The sequence below is a fragment of the Brienomyrus brachyistius genome, chromosome 4, assembly GCF_023856365.1.
Source record: "Brienomyrus brachyistius isolate T26 chromosome 4, BBRACH_0.4, whole genome shotgun sequence".
Classification (NCBI taxonomy): domain Eukaryota; kingdom Metazoa; phylum Chordata; class Actinopteri; order Osteoglossiformes; family Mormyridae; genus Brienomyrus; species Brienomyrus brachyistius.
In genome coordinates, this window is record NC_064536.1 from 7,789,082 (window position 1) to 7,806,300 (window position 17,219).

Consider the following 17,219-nt stretch of genomic DNA (forward strand, 5'->3'; position numbering starts at 1 on the left):
TTCCCTGGAAACTCATCTGGCAGCAGCTGCTGTGTCTTAAACCCCCTGCAGCCTCGTGTCTGAAAAGGAGACAGTTCTAATCGCAAATGCCTGCATTCAGTCATCAAGAATGGAACCGGGAAAGGCTTTAGATGTTACACGAAGGCCTGCGCGAGCTTGGCTAGCAGTTTTTTCCTGGGAGGGGAGTGGCATCACTGGTGTTTGCAAACATGCATTATAAACGTGCTGCGTGCCTCCTCGGGGCGACAGAGATGGCTCGCAGGGGCCGACTGCTTCGCTCTGTTTGGTGTTTCGAAAGCCTGAGATGGGTGCTGGTGAGAGACAGTAGCAGAAGATGCAGTTTAGCTTATCTCCTTTAACACTGGCGTGACTGCACAGCTGTATAAACTGGCTCTTCAGACATGTGACGGCACTTGCATCCATCTATCCATCCATCCGTCCATTTTCTGACGCTATTGACTTCTCTCTGGGAGGGCTTGTGCTGAGTCTTAGGAATATTTTCAAGAAAACAGACTGTCACATAAAAGCATGACAGGTGTAGCTAGTGCACTATATAGCTTCTTTTGAATCGCGTTACCTGAATGAGGAATTGGAAGCGCATTGACCCATGCCCTACAAGATGAGGAGTGCAAGATGATTCCTTGACAACAGTTCCCTTGACAACATAGTCACTGGTTAGTGACAGGATTGTCATCAGAAATACGCATAAATATGTTTACGTTATGTACGAGGCTGATGTCCTGCTGTTATGAGTGCACTGCAGTGGGTTTCCTCACTGTAAGATCCTCACTGTAAGATCCTCACTGTAAGGTCCTCATTATAGTCTCACCCAGACTTTGTGCTGGTCACTTGTTTCCATTACATTCTTTCCCATATTAACTAGCACTGTCAAGGTATTCCTGTAAATTTCATGCTCCGTCAGAGGGGTTACCCATTATTTTTCATATGATGTTGTTATTTATTTCAATTTTAATCAGTTATTAGTCCATTTAATTATGGAGACAAAGGGAGTACTGGTGTTTTTTTCCAGATGTTAATTAGATTTCAATCTTTTTTTGGTTAACAAATAATCCTTTTAAATGTCCAATACTATGTCCATGTAGGGGAAGTGAACTTTACACTGAAATGTCAAAATACAACGTACATTCAGGCATACGGTGGGTGAATCTCAGTACAGAAAGTGCAAAAACCGTATCTGTAGTCTCGCCAGCTTGCCATCCAAGAACGAACGGGAAGCGCAATGAATCATGGGATTGGTCTCATTTGGCGAGGATGCATCCGATGTATCCTTGATATTTGGGGCGAAACAAGACCAGCATCTGGGGATTTTTACCATCTTCTGTACTTGTATTCTTAGTATTGGAACTGGTCTTCGGCAATAGAAGATGATGCAAAACAGGTACATGAGAGCACAAGTATGGTCAAGTACGCATATTGAGATTCACCCTACCTCTCTTTCCCTCCATGGATCTCCAAGACAGAAGAATATGTTGCAGTTTTCTATGGATGTACTATAATTATGGTTCTTATACAAAGATCTTAACAGGAAAATCAATCTGCAGTTACTGAAGACACAGACTCGTGCGATTGTACACAAGTGAGCATGATGTGCAAGAAAAGTGTCAGGAAAAGCTGGTGAGCTGGTCCACCATGGAATTAGAATTTTGAGTGCAGAGGATGCGGATGTAATGCTTTCAGCTTTGAATTAAAGTATTAATTATTTAAGAGGGGGAATAATGTGTGTGTGTGTGTGTGTGTAGTTTGACATTGTGGGGACCATTTTCTGGTTGCCACAAGGATCTGTGAATGCAATTAAAAAATTAAAAATGGCATAAGTCTCTATTTCCTTTGGCTACTTATGATTACGGTTAGGGCTGGGTAGGGGTTAGGGTCGTCATGTTGGGATTAGCATCTTCCTCCTTAGAAATTAACGGACAGTCCCCCCAGAGATATAAGTACAAACCTGTGTGTGTGTGTGTGTGTGTACCTCGATGTGATTGGGAAGACTGTGCAATAGGGGAGCAAATTGCAAGAAAGTTCACCTTAGAATAAATCAATTAGCCTCATAAATCACTAGACCTACTGTGTGATTTGGTTAGGGACACGCACTTGTCATCGAAAGACTGCTGGTTTGAATCCCCGACCAGTAAAGTACCACTGAGATAATCTGAGCAAGGTACCGCCTCCAAGCCCTGCTCCCTGGGCGCTGAATTAGCTGGCCCCCTGCTACGTCACAATGTGACAAGTGTGTTAAATGCAGAGGACACATTTTGTCGTTGTGCACTGCATACACTGTGGTGTGTAAACAATCACAACTAATCACTTTCCTTTACTGTCCGATTTAAAGCCTAATTATGAAACTCACGCATCCATTGGCTGGTTTGACAGGCTCTGGATCAGGGCTGGAGGAACTACGCTGTTCTAACAGACATATTAGTGCTTATAGATGCGAGAATCATTTTGGGTAGCTGCTTCAGTGCGTGGTCAGTTAGCTGCACGGGTGCCGATGCAGGAAATGCAACGTGGGCTCGACCTTCATTCCAATGCAGGCAACAGCGTGCAGAGAAAGCACACTTAAGTGAGGGGCGTTCATCTGGTTCTTGGCAGACACACCGGAGGCTCTGAATTAGATTCACCCGACTGCTTAATCCTTCCTCTCCTGATTAGCTGGCTGAGGCGGTGTATGTCAGTGCCGGAGACGCTGAAGCTGTCCTCAGCAGAAGACCAGAGGCATTCATGCAGGCACGCCAAGGCCTCAGCCAATCAGATCAGCTCCCCGGTTCGTCCCACGTTTCCCGTGATGATGCTCCCAGAGATTTCGAAGTGAAAAGAGAAATTGCAAAGATGTCTGTAGCCCCCACTCACGTCATTTGGCCTGGGAGGTGGGCTTCCTCACCGGGCAAAAGTGCCCGTTCACGGTCACGGAAAAGGACGAGAGCGTATGTGGCTCTCCTCAGAAGACCACAAAGAACACAGCTGGGAACACACGTGTACAGAGGACACCGACGCGGCCCCAAGACCAGTAAGCCCTTAAAAACCCCAGAATGTAAGGGATTATGTGTCAACCAGCAGTTTCTCTGTTATCACACCCCACCCCTGCTTAATTAATGCTCTAGCGCCCCCTCGTTCCCCCCCCACGGTCTCCAGACTTCACCCACTCAGCCCGTTTTTTGACTCATTTTTGTTTTATGACGAGATTCGTTGAGCTTCGTTCTGCATGCTTGTCTAGAAGCTGCCACTGAATACCTGTGAAAAAAAGACAGAGAGAGAGAGAGAGAGAGAGCGAGAGAGAGAGACAGAGCAAGAGAGAGAGAGCGAGAGAGAGAGGAGATTGAGAAACAATAAGAAAGCAGTAGGCTGAGAAAGCAAGAGATGGAGGAGAACCCAGAGAGAGAGGGAGAGGAAAGGAGGAGTATGAGGAGCGTGCGGTGGGTGCGTGCAGTGGGCGCGTGTGTTTGCCTGGCAGTGTGTGTGTGCGTGTGTGTGCGTGCGAGGGGCCGTCCAATCAGAGCTCCCCTCCTGAGCTGCAGCAGGCGAGCAGCACTGGCCCGGCAGACTGGGGAGCGTGCTGCTGAGAGGCGGATCGCTGGACGCCGATGGGCATGCGGCGGGAAATGACAGGCGCCTGTGAGACCTATTAATACCCACCCCACCACCCCCCGTGTGGAGCCCCCCTCCAGACCTCGGACAGGGTAAGGGCCGGACGGACCCCACTGGAGGAGCATCACAGGCAGTGTGGCGGAGCTGTTGGAGTCTGGGGGGGGGGGGGGGGACTTCACATCTGTGCTTCTGAGAGTGTGTCAGTCAGTATATCAAGGGGGGCACTTTGCCTGGCTTTATTCCGGCTCATCCCCTAAGTGCGATTGTTCTTTTCCGTACTACACAGGTACTGTCGCTTACACTATAGTGTTGCTACGCCAAATTACCCTCTGAATTCCAGGTGTGAGACTCTTAATGTTCCTGAGATCGCTGCTGCTGCTGCATCCTCTTAAAGTCAGTAAACCGCGCGAGTGGAACATGTGGCTCAGATCGCCGGGAACGCTGTCGGGAATCACGCACACATCAGCGCACAAACAGCCAGCGAAAGAGACAGAGGCGGGTCCGACGGGCAGCGGTACGGAGCGCACGGAGAGGGAAGGTGGGACGTTCCCATGGTGTGGCGTTCAGGTCACCGAGAGTCACTGCGACTTCGCTAAGGCCATCACCGTTCCGATTTCTCCACCTCATCAGTGTAACGCACGTATTTCGGCTCCCGTTATGCGATCATCAGAAAGATGAAATGTGTTCCCGAAGTTGGGCATCTGGGCCGAGCGTGAAATTAGCATGTCAAGGTGGCAAATCAGCTTCCACCCCTCCCGCCCCCACAAGCAGGGAATCCATGAGATTTTGTTAATCCCATATTAAGGAATCATTCCCAGTAGCCAGGCCCTGGGGACTTGGGGACTGCAGCACCGAGTCTGTCACCGAACACGGCGAAACAGGGGAAGATTAGAAAACATGCGGCTCCTTACTAGAGGCGTGGGGAAATAATTAAGGGAGAAGTGAGCAACATGAGCCTGGGTGTACAGCACTCCTGACATCCTCATTAATCTCCAGCTGGATAGACTCCCTTTTCATGAAGCTTCTCTGTCTTCAGCTTATTAGGGGAGGAAGATTGATCTTCCCCATATAGCACGGGTGAAGGTATCTGCATTTACACCGTGCGTCAGTGGGCTAAATGTGCTGTGAACATGCCACCATCTGCAGCAGGTGGATTCTGTATTAATGTTGGGAACAGAAAATCTAAGCATCCTCTGCGGGCTGGGAGTTCCTGCTTCAACTACCTGGCTCTGATTGGACAGACACCCAAGGGTGGCCTACAGTAGAGCCCGTAAGCAAAGGCGAAATGATCGATACTCTCTACGCATGACTCACACTGAGGCGTAATGTTGCACCAGACCCGAGGCTGGGTTCACGCATAGCTGAAGTCAGTAAAGTGACGTAAAGTTTCAATGCATTTTTCAGATTTACTTTTGACACAAAATATGTCTCACACAATGTCTTCCTAAAACAAACCTTCTGATAAGTTACTGGTTAGTGTTGTGGTTACAAACTAGAATCCATCCATCCTATTCTCTTTTTAATTCCATTACTGTTATTGTATCTTTTGACAGCAGATTTATCAGGGCTGTGAACAACTATCATGTTAATCAGTGTTATTTCATTTTAAATTGGTATTTTATTTGGTGTTCGGAAAAGGTAGCGGTAGACAGACAGGCAGACAGACTGAGAGAGATTGGCAGGCAGAGAGACGAGCAGACAGACAGATGGGCAAACGGACAGACGGGCGAACAGACAGAGCGAGATAGACAGGTACACAATCAGACAGAGAGATGGGCAAACAGACAGATAGACTGATAGAGTTGCTGATAAGAGTTAAAAAATGGGAGGGTACAAGATTTTTGCCAACAGTTCCTGTATTCATTCAGAGTCTGACTGGGTGGGCTAATAGACCGGATTCATCTGGGTTTTTTCCCACTCTCCATCACCTCTGGGACGTTGGGACAGCCGTGCCGAGAGTGCAGCGTGAAATATAGGATTCCATTAAGGCTGGAATATCCGCCTCCATCCGCGGTCCGAGAGGCCCCAAGCCCTCAAATGGAGACGCATCACTCTGCCCTGTGGGCCATCATCAAGCCCGCTCCATCCGTATGAATCGCATGGCCTCGTGTTCAGAACACCGCTGGCTTGGGGCTATGAAAAGATCCAGTTACACGTCTGGGGAGCCAGTCCTGCCCCAGCCAGAGATGCTGGATATGGACGGAGACACGAAACACTTTATTTCCCAGCCACACTTTGGGTTCACTTGATAATGCACTCCCTTCCTGTAGGCAAGTTCAGGAACAAACCGGTAAGGTCCACAGAGACCAGAAGCTGAGGCCGTTCCATTTATTTGAATCTTTCTTCTTGTAGGATGGTATAATATTTACCGTACGACCCACCTCATTATTTTTAACCATTAATGAGTTCAGGGTACGTACGATTTCACCTGTTGGCGATATTGGCGTGCAGCCCGCATGAATAGAGAATGAAGGCGTTCTAAAATCAAAGCAAAAATACACTGCATTCATTTCCCTAATTAATCACACGCTTTTGTGCAGGTGTGGAAGCTAATCAGAGCCTCCTTATCATCATGCCTTATAATCATGATTTAGCCGTACCTGCTGTGTAGCGAGGATGCTAAAGCGCCGCAACACTTGGCACAAAGCTGCAGGGCTTTCTTAGCGAATGAAAAGTTTGCTAAAGATGACAGTTGCTGTCTCTGTTAATATCGTAACTGCTGCGCATTGAGTGAGTAAGAACATAAGTTATGGAACATGTTCTCTCGGTCAAGCCAGTTGATTCATGAAGAAAAAGCCTTTCAGATGACAAATACTACCTTTCTGTAAAATATGGAGGTAATTGTGCTCAGACGGTGACTACAGTAGGTCAGCAGGGACGAAGTTTACCATAAAGTAGTCATGAGCAGTTCTCTCTCCATTTAGTTAACCTGTTTAAAAAAAAACAATATTTAATTGTCTTAACTCTGTATAGCTTAGATGTTACCTGCATTAATAAACATAGGATGTTTATTAAAAAAAAAACCATAGGAATTTCTTTTTATTGCACCTAGACATAATGCTCAAATTCTAAATAATTTATCGTTCTTTTGCCAAGACTTTTTATTATGAGAAACTGTAAGTTCCAGCTTACAGTCCGTAGGCAAAACATTCCCGCTGGAGGCTTCGTGTGTCTGCCCAACTTGTACGAGTCAGCCAATCAGGGAGCAGGGGGCGGGCAAAATGCTGAGTCATCTTTCCCTGGAGGCTCCGCCTCTCCGTGCGGAAATCAGGAAGGGGATAACATGACGGGGGCATCCTCACCACTTGTGCTGTATTATCAATCACACACACCTGGCTTCCTGTGCCCCACCCCCTCCCATACCTTTCACTCGTCGCCATGTGACATAGGTCTGTATGCTGGAAAGTTTTTTTTTGTTTGTTTCATCCAGGAAATATTTCTGTTTTTTTTTTGCTGCATCTTGGGTAAATTGCAACATGACAGATAGCAAATGTCTTTCTACTGCGGTTTGAAGCGGATATATAGGCAAAACCCAAGACGATGTTAGCACAGTCACTGTGAGCTCTGTAACTATGTCTGACTTACCCACCTTGACATTTTCAGTCCAAGACCCAATATTAATTTTTAAAAGGCACGTGAAATGGACATTTATTATCAAACCAGGCATGTAAGGAGTCCTATGTTCACATAAAAATGACTCATTATGATAAACTGATGTTTTATTTCTTCTGGGTTGGCCTCAGGGTGGCATGATGGCGCAGTGGTTAGCATTGTTGCCTCACACCTCTGGGACCCGGGTTCGAGTCTCCGTCTGGGTCACATGTATGTGGAGTTTGCATGTTCTCCCCATGTCGTCGTGGGGTTTCCTCCGGGTACTCCGGTTTCCCCCCACAATCCAAAAACATGCTGAGGCTAATTGGAGTCGCTAAATTGCCCATAGGTGTGCATGTGTGAGTGAATGATGTGTGAGTGTGCCCTGCGATGGGCTGGCCCCCCATCCTGGGTTGTTCCTTGCCTCGTGCCCATTGCTTCCGGGATAGGCTCCGGACCCCCCGCGACCCAATAGGATAAGCGGTTTGGAAAATGGATGGATGGATGGGTGTGCATATGTGAGTGAATGGTGTATGAGTGTGCCCTGTGATGGGCTGGCCCCCCATCCTGGGTTGTTCCCTGCCTTGTGCCCATTGCTTCCGGGATAGGATGGATGGATGGGTTGGCCTTCCATATTCTATGTGCTTTCAAGCTACTCAGTTCCTTGGGTTTTTTGGATACTTTTATCTTCTCCATGAATATCCACCTTAAAAAAGCTTTGCTAGGACTGAACCTGCCCAGGAATATAGGAGTGTTGGACATAGGAACTCTGTCAGATGAGTGGGGTTTCTTTGCGGTGTCGTTTTGTTTGTTCGTTCATAATTTATCTAACAAGGCTGTTTCCACCTAACGGATATATTTACTGGTGATACGAGCTATCCCAGTCCTGTCTCGAGTTTAAATGGGCAGCAACAGAATATAGGGGAGCTGTAATTGGCTGATGACATATTGGCTGATGAGCTTCTACATTTCAAAAGAGGGCTACGACCTTTCATGTAATGTGACAACACTCGTCTATCTCTTCCTCCCCTTTCTCTCTTTCCAGAGGAGGACCAAGATGACCATCTGCTTCAGCTATTGATAAAACCTTGATCCAAACCCACAAAAATCAGCTTCTCCTCTGCACACAATGTGAATGATAGCAAACGCATGACGTCAATAGGATAAGTCTCTCCCTTAATGGGCAGTTACGCCATGGACATTAACAGAACTCTCTGGACTCGCCTAATCTGGGTTTAGCACCGTTTTGCATCGCATCACGGCCTCTGGGGGCAATTCGCCAGCCCTTCGTCACCATGTGGGTCCCCTTCAGCACCTTCTGTCTCTGCCCCCTGCTGGTGTGCCTCAGCTTTGTCCCAAGGAGTTATGGGAATCCCCAGCATGGTCCCATCAAGGGACCGAAGAACCACACCCGAGCCATCGAGGTGGAGAAGGACATTCACCATCGGCCCAAACGTGGCTGGATCTGGAACCAGTTCTTCGTTTTAGAAGAACACATAGGGTCGGAGTCTCAGTACGTGGGGAAGGTAAGATCCTCCATTTTTAAATCACTGCTGGCCTAATGTCACCTGTGGTAATATTTATCTTAAGTGAAAATGAGTGGAAGCAGTACTGGGGTCAGCAAAAGCAGTGTTGGGGTAGCTTTAGGTGGTGCTAGGGTCATTGGAGGCAGTGCTGAGGTCTCTCAACGCAGTTCAGGGGTCACTGGAGGCAGTGCTGGGATAGCTTGATGCAGAGATAGGGGCACTCAAGGTGGTGCTTGGGTAGCTTGAGGCGGTGCCGTGGTTGCTCGAGACAGGACTGGGGTAGCTTCAGGCAGTGCTGGGGTCACAGGAGGCAGAGCTGGGGTCATTTGGGGCAGTACTGCGCTCACTTGTGGTCCATGAGTATGGCACTGCATACATGCGATGCTACTTTTATTACTAAAAAAGCATGTATCTGAATGTGTTGCTTTCCCTCTCTCTCGCCACAGTCAATAACTAGGAGTGTGCTCAGGAGCCACGCGGTCCTGGCGTTCAAACTGTGGCTCCAGTGATTTTTCTTAGCTGATGAGATGCGTGCAGTGCTGAGCATGGCCAGCTGAACACAGCCGAGGGTTTTCTCTTACTCGTATGCGGAAACATTATCTGAGTTACTGTACAGATGCAACGGATGCATTAGCATTACCCAGCCTCCCAGTGGCGCTCCAAAACTACACTGTTTACTACCACACCATTTACATTGCATTTACACTGATGTTTAAGATGCGTGGATCCTAAATGGTTCCTGTTTATGATATGTGGATCCAAAATGGTTTCTGTTTATGATATGTGGATCCCATACAGTTGACGCTTATGAAATGCAGACACCATACAGTTGATGTTTCACAGGAACTGGATGTCGCCACGTGGGAGATGTTGTGGTTGGTTTTACCACTGCATACAGTACCGTGGTACAGTAGATGAATCAATATTTTATGGTTGATGTAGCATATGGTTAATGTACCTTTGACATTATTACAGCTTATTTTATGGATATGGATTGCTTAATAATGGAACTGTTGCTATAACACTAGTGGTTACCACATTAGTAATGTGTGTACACTATTTGATGCAGTAATAGTAGCTAGCGGTGGAATCTGAACACTTGGAGATACTCCCAGGGTTTCAGGTGGAGGCCATCACGTGCAGCTGACCTCCTCCTGCCCTGCATGCGGTGCACCTGCACCCGATCCGATCGCTTTCATTTCTCAGCCCGAGCCGTGACGTTTACATGCGTGGGGTGCGGAAAATTTAAAACAGCGCCGCGATATCTTATTTTTAACCTCAGGTCCCACTTTACATCTACACCGAAACTTATTCCCAAGAGACCAGCCAATAGGGACGCTCCCCCTGAGGCACAGGTGTATCAGCATGGAACGTTTGTTACGGAAGCATCTATCCAATCCACGTTCCGCTAAGGCGTGAGCATCAGAAACGCCTGAACATCGTGCATTTCATGCTGTTGTTAGTATATTCTGCACCGCTGCTAGGATTCAGTACCGTGTTACAAATCCTCTGGCTCCACTACGGCTTGTAAGCTATTGTCTGCCCATTGAATCGCTTTTATTACAATACAGTACGTTCCTAGTGACACTATTGCAGATTTTTTTTACAAAGCGACCGCAGAAAGGATACAAGAAACTGACCTGAAATTGCTTAACGTTGGTTCCTGAAGTATCCTGTGATTGCTGTTCATTTATATATGTATTCATTAAAGAGCGTTGATTTATGGAAAGATGTGTCTTTGATTAGTGCTGTTGCATTGGTGCGTATGATTTTATAACAATAATGATAGTAATAATAATTATTGCTGTACAGGGTTGCAATGAGTGCAGTCATCATGTGCATGTTAGTATTCGTGGTTTGTATGCGTGCCTACCCATATGCAAGGTGTATACACGCATATTTTTCGTGCGATTTGCATTAGGTTAGCAGGCTGCCATCAGCTTTACTTACATACCAACCGTGTAAATATAGTGAAAATGCATTTCAGCCAGAGAGGGTAGTATTAAGCGGGCCGGGCAGCGGCCGGACTCCCACACGGCAGCGCCGAGGCTCTAATGCTCTCCGGCGATTATCCGCGACGCGATAAAAGCGCAGTGAGTGCAGCGAGGGAGAGCCAGACAGGGAGCGGCGTCACCCACGCAAAGGCGCGGACGCCCGGACACCTTTCGGAGCCGGGGAGCTGGCTTTCCCTTCAGCTGGCCAGAGTCCCCTGTAAATCGCTGCGTGTGCCCTGAAACTGTCACACGCCGGATGTAAATCCCCCGTGCGAGGGAGGGAAACTCGTACGCTGCTCATCAGCCCAAGTGTAAGGAGTGCTGAGTGCAACACTTTCCGCACTATATATGCCGTTTTTTCAGTCAAGAGCAGAAATTTTAATTTGGTATTTCTGTAAATGATTTACATTACCTTGGGGATTCAAAGCCCCTGTGCATACTTACCACCAAAGAATTCTTAAGCCTTTCCTGTTGATTATACGATCTTATTTTACTGCTCACTTGCATCTACAGTTAAAATTTTAAAAATATCATATTCAGAGCTACTGAATAATTAATATTTATAAAAAATGTATTGTAATATTTTTAATCGATATCCTTGTTATTTCTCTTTTATTTCTCAATCAATCAGCCTGTTTCTTGCAACATCTGTTTAAATTTTAAAAGGCTTGCTCACTATGATCTTTACATGTATAATACTGCTAGCCTTTACAACCCTTTTTTTTTTTTTACCGAATTTATATATGCTGTATGCGTGATGCTAATGATAAGTAGGATAATATATTAATGAACATCTTCTAGCTGTGGGCATCCATGTGCCACATCGGGCTTCCATACGCATATTAGCTCAGCTTCATAGCAGTATTTAAACCACTCAAACCGTGCCTTTGCATGGGGCCACCAAGGGTTTGTGGTTTGGCCCCCTATTGGCTACAAAGAGTCACTACACTAAATATTAAATAAAGGCATTCCTTCTTTAGGAGATGCTGTAGCAGCATGTTCTGCTAACCAGCTAACCTGCTACAGTCTTATGACTCCAGTCGCTATTTATTTCGTTTTTCAAGCACCTGAAGAGGGGGGAGTGGCCGAATGGGACAAGGGGCTTTTTTTGTGGAGCCCCAGGAACAACAAACCCTCCCCTCGCCATTTTTTTTGCCAGTGTTGAAGTCTTAAAAATCATGCCATTCGAAATGGATGCTTTAGAGGGTTCAATGGTACTCTCAAGTGAGGGAGATTTTTTTTTCCTTCACTCCGTAGCTACAGTGGGAAGGTTGGCATCCTTTAATTTTAAGGACATCCGAGCCACCTGTGGAGTTAGCTACTTGTAAGCCCCATTTAACGTCTATGTTAAGCTGCTAATAAAGGAACATCAAGGTGCAATGACTTTCATTAACACCCCACCTCGAAAAGAGTAAGGCTTCAAATGGACCCTGCCCAAAAGTGTGTTGTCAGACACAGCACAGATGACTCCACACAGGAAGCGACTCCCTGTCAAGTTTTGCAACTTCAAGGCGGTTGTTCAGGCGTGTGAGGTGCAGATATTTAACATGAGTGAAACTGTTGGTCAGAAGCTTGAGAGAGCACCTTGGCAATACCTGCACAGGAGCGTCGTCTGCACACATTCTTTTAGACTCCTCTACTTCCAGGAGAAAAACACTGGATGTAGCACCTTAAGCTCGGTAGATGTGTTTGCCATTTATGCTACTCACTTTTTGCTTTATGGTAACGGATAGCATCAGTTGCTCCCCAGTACTACGGGATAAAACACACGTTGGTTTTTAACTGTCAAACTGAGGTATGTCTCATTTTGGCTTTACCTCCTGCACAGGAAAAATGGTTCTTACTGTATAAAGCAAGAATGAATCCAAACCTGCCTATATTCTTGGTGAGGTGGCTGGATCCATCCAACCATTTTCCAGTTGCTTATGCTTCTGGGTTGCTGGGGGGTCTGGAGCCTATCCTGGAAGCTACAGGCACGAGGCAGGGAACAGCCCAGGAGTGGGGGCCAGCCCATCGCAGGGCATACTCACACACCAGTCACTCACACATACAGTACACACCTATGGGCAATTTAGTATCTTCAGTTAGCCTCAGTATGTCTTTGGGCTGGGGGAAACCAGAGTACCTGGAGGAAACCCCACGATGACATGGGGAGAACATGCAAACTCCACACACGTCACCCAGGCGGAGACTCAAACCCGGGTCCCACACGTGTGAGGCAACAGTGCTAACCACTGCACCACCATGCCGCCCCCCACACTTTTACCTTTCGCAGAACTTAAAGCGGTAGACAAGGAACAGTGGATAAGAGAGTATTTTGTATTTCCAAACAAATTCACATTTCTTGTAAAAGGTTTTCTCAAAATGGCTGCTTAAAAGAAAAAAAAATGTTCAAAAAGGAATGCAGCACATTAAATTTGGGAGCCCAAAGAACACGGAGACCTTTACCTGATCAAATAATCGTTTTGCAGAGGATTTTTCTGGTAAAAGCAAGTAAAACAATATTGATGTGCTGTGGTTCCCTCTCCCACGTTCTCTAATATGCCGTCTAATATAGCTTTGAGCGAGAAAGGGTTCAGTTAACCCTAAATCAAACAAATGTCACAGACATAATGGCATTTTATCAGTTTGACGTAACATTCACAGATCTCTAAATGCATAAGAAATCGTTTTTTGGTGTATAATCAGCTTTTAAAACAGCTAAGGTTAAGCCAGCCTATAAAAATGAGATTTGCTGGGATTTTAGACTGATTCTGGACCAATTAGACTTGCATTTTTTGACGATGAAGTCACCATGGTTCCAAGTAGTGGTTCAGAGTAGTGGAGCACTTGTTCAACGATAACCTTGTAAGGTACAGATAACTCACAGGAGTTTTTCTTACACAGAAATGTTCTGAGGACAGAAGGATACATGATTGGTTCAGAGAGATACAGTAACCAATCAGATTGTAGAGGAGGTGAATCCAAGCAACTAGAGCAGGCGGGACCAACCAATCTGTCTTGATCCTGCCTCCTCTAGTTACGTGGATCCACCTCCTCTACAATCTGATTGGTTATCTCTCTGAAACAATCATTTATCCTTCTGCCCTCAGAACATTTCTGCGTAAGTAAAGCTACCACAATTGTACAGATTTCGTGGATATAAAAAAGGCAGGTATTTCTGAGGCCATTTATTGGATTTTCTCAGAAAGCTAAAGCTGACCATTTAGTTATATTTAAAAATAGCATTCAATAGAGCATAATCCTCTATGTAGATGTCCTCATCAACAGTCTTGGCTTAACATGCATTACTTGTGTTTGGCAAAGAATTACAAGTAAAGACATTCATGATTAAAATGGGCGTATTAAGTGTGTAATTTCCATTAATTTAGAGCTAGAAATGACCTTTATGACATGCAGCAAACACATCATACACCAAACAACTGAAATCTCAGGCATTCTTGCTTCTTGTCTTTCATATTCTTCCATTCAGGAAATCACGTGTAAATCCTGTTCAAGGAGCTTCAGTGCAAACATGAAAGGGACATGATGTAACATAGGATAATGGGGCATGTTTGTGTAGTGCAAATTAATCGTGCAGATTATAAGCAGCATGCAAATAGGCAAATCAGACTGAATGAGGCTTAAGCTTTTATTGCTGGGGTATAGGGGTCAACATCATGGCAAAATCTGAGGGACGTTGTGATCAAAGTGCAGGTTTTACCAGGGACATGATATTTTAAAATGTAGCCTACGGAGTATTTTACCACAGACACAGACAGGTCTTGCCAAGGACACAATTGTCCGTGTACAGACATGTTGACAATCCCTGCTGAGGTACCTTGCAGTTATTTCCAGTGCAGTAAAGCTACAGTGTATGGCTGTCTCCTGCAGGTCTGACCCACAGCTTGGACTCTGAGTACTAGTCCGAGTGATACAGCATAGAACAGTCAGCTGCAGGTTTGACTGAGGCAGGATGGCCAGGAACAGGTTTAACCGTGTTTCTCGGTAGCGTTCCAAAAAAAGAAACGTGCAGCTACGAGGCAGCAGCGGGTCCGTTAGGACCAGCCGAGCGATCATCGTTAAAGGAGCTGCAGTGATCCAGTGTGACACCAGCACTGCCAGCAAACGGAGAAATCGGGATCCTGTGGGAACCTGGGCTTTTTTAAAGCTTGTGAGTGCTTCAGAAGATGCTGGGAGACTCCTAGGCTCTGACAGGTACAGATGAAAGGCAAGATGCCAAGCAAACACACTGGCACCTCAACTGTGGACGGTGAAACACCAATCAAGCTTTATGAGACCTCAGCAGTTAAGGAGATTGTAGCAGATGCTGTTTTTTTCATTGCAAGGTCATACACAATCTATTTGGGCTAAGGGAGGGTTTCTCACAAACTACCACAACAGCAAATTTATTTTTGTATAGCGTGTTATCACAACATTGCATTGTCTCAAAGTGCTTTACGGCAATCCCCACCCAAAGCCCCCAGCGAGTAAGCCAAAGGCGACAGTGGCAAGGAAAAACTCCCAAGAAGGAAGAAACCTTGGGAGGGACCAGACTCAAAGGGGGAGCCCCACCTCTAGGGGCCGGCAGGGAGAGTCAAGTAGGAGAGATGGCTAAGTGCCAAGTCATGCTGTCCAAATCATAAGATTTGAGACATAACTGGGCGACGTCACATGTATGAGGGTGTGCTGGATATCGCGATAGATTCAGGTCTCCAAGCAGCATCCCCCAGGAGGAGTTGGGGAAATAAAATGTGTGATTAGTCAAAGTAGGGGAGACTATAGGCAGTGCTAACAGTTAGGTGAGTGCAATATGAAGTGCAATGTGCAAGCTCTGGAAGATATGGCTATGGCAGCATAAGTAGGAGGGAGTGGCAAGTGGGAATGCAGGCATGGGGAGTCCCTGAAATGTCAGCACTCCAATTCCACAAAGGATTGTGAAGCTAGAGTGACAGCACTGACAGTTCAGTTTATCCAAAGCCAATGGCACCGATACCCACCCAGCTCTACACCTCACACCATAGGTCTGACTGGGAGTGAGGAGTTAGCTAGAGCTAGAACTATTGTCCCTATAAGCTAAACTAAACTGGTGTGTTTTTAGTCTAGACTTGACTTTTGAGAGTGAGCCTGAAACCTGCACATCGGGAGCCCATTCCACAGCTGAGGAGTCTATGAGGATGTGAACTTACAACCTAGTGGTGTAATGCCACCACCTCCTCCTTGTCGTTTGACTTTTCCTATTATCATTATCTGTAAGAGCTGATCGGGCAGAATGCCCTTGTTTCCTGACTCTGAAGGCACACATACCCGATAAAACTGCTCCGACCACAGATTCCTGCCTTTAGCTCTGCCTTAGTGCCCGTTCTCCGCTCCTTTGCAGCTGGCTTATAATCTCTACACTCGTTTTATTGTGCCTCTCTTCTAATAACAAAGGTACAATAGGAATATATATAATGAGGGTTTAAAAAAAGAAAGGCTGTTATCTTTTGTGCTGAAGACTCCAGGACTGGAGTGTGTGATTTGAAAATAGTGATTTGATATATCCTGTCTGAATGAGGTAATGGGTCCCTTAACAATTGCACATAAATCTATCAGATCTGGGGGAAGAAAGGCCTTCTTATCGAGCTATTGAAGTGTAGCAATTCTGTGTTCTGGTACGACCCTGTTGTTTGAGTAAAAACTGTGTGATGGTGGTATTTTTTTTTCTTTTCTTCCTCTCTCCTTGCTCTGCTAGTCCAGTCACATTTGAACACTGACAGTATGGAAAGAAAGGGAGCAAGAACCTTTAGCCGAACCTGTCACACGTCTGTTCCCCCTCACAACCCCCACCCCAGGAGTGAAAACTAACTGCCCCAAGTCCCTCTGGGGTGCTCATGTCGTGTGGGAAGTCCAACCCTGTTCAGATACATCACCGGCACCCACATCACCGGTATACACATTGTCTGCCCTCTTCTCCAGTGTCAGGGAAGATGCAGATAAACAGTGTCCACTGGGAGCTGGTTATCTGGGGCTAGCGCAACTTCAATTCCTTTTCGGGAAATGTACTGTAGAAGCTGCAGTAGCCCCAGAAGCGTTTCCATCAACAAACCCGAGCCCGTACAACAAGCATACACAAACATGCACAAGACCAAGGAGGAGTGAACATATCAGCACCAGCAAACTGCTACAAGCACGTTCTCATCTCCCAGAATATTTCAAAAAGACACACACTGTACTGAGTCCTTCAAAGCTAAAGTTCTTGGTTCAGCAAAAAAGTTTGTTGGTCTTAGTTAACAAGAACCCCTGGCTATTAGGAGTTGTCAGTTCTTGAGGACCATGTAAACAGAAATCCTGCAAGAGCTTCTGTTTTCCTTCCAAGTCTTCAGACTTCCCAAAGGCACGTTCATGGTTATGATGACGGAGTTCATCTTGCTGCTGGTCGTCCTCTTGCAGGGGTAACAATGATGCCACCTCCTTTCTAATGTTCCAAATTTACTATGAAAGTCACCCTTCTTTGTTGTTCCTTATTACCTTCTTTCAATCACTTTGA

At 46.1% G+C, this 17,219-nt stretch overlaps 1 protein-coding gene across 4 annotated transcripts in view; it reads left to right on the plus strand.

Annotated features, from left to right (window-relative positions):
* The window catches only part of LOC125740242 (cadherin-18-like), a 116,311-nt gene that overhangs the window by 55,411 nt on the left and 43,681 nt on the right, over window positions 1-17,219 (plus strand). For 3 of the 4 annotated variants that reach the window (XM_049011136.1, XM_049011135.1, XM_049011134.1), the window contains one exon: window positions 8,237-8,717. In XM_049011136.1, the coding sequence (XP_048867093.1) occupies window positions 8,487-8,717 (231 nt within the window). In that variant the 5' untranslated portion in view covers window positions 8,237-8,486. Of the gene's footprint in view, window positions 1-3,650; window positions 3,693-8,236; window positions 8,718-17,219 lie in introns of those variants that run through there. The other variant, XM_049011137.1, reaches the window with a different exon arrangement.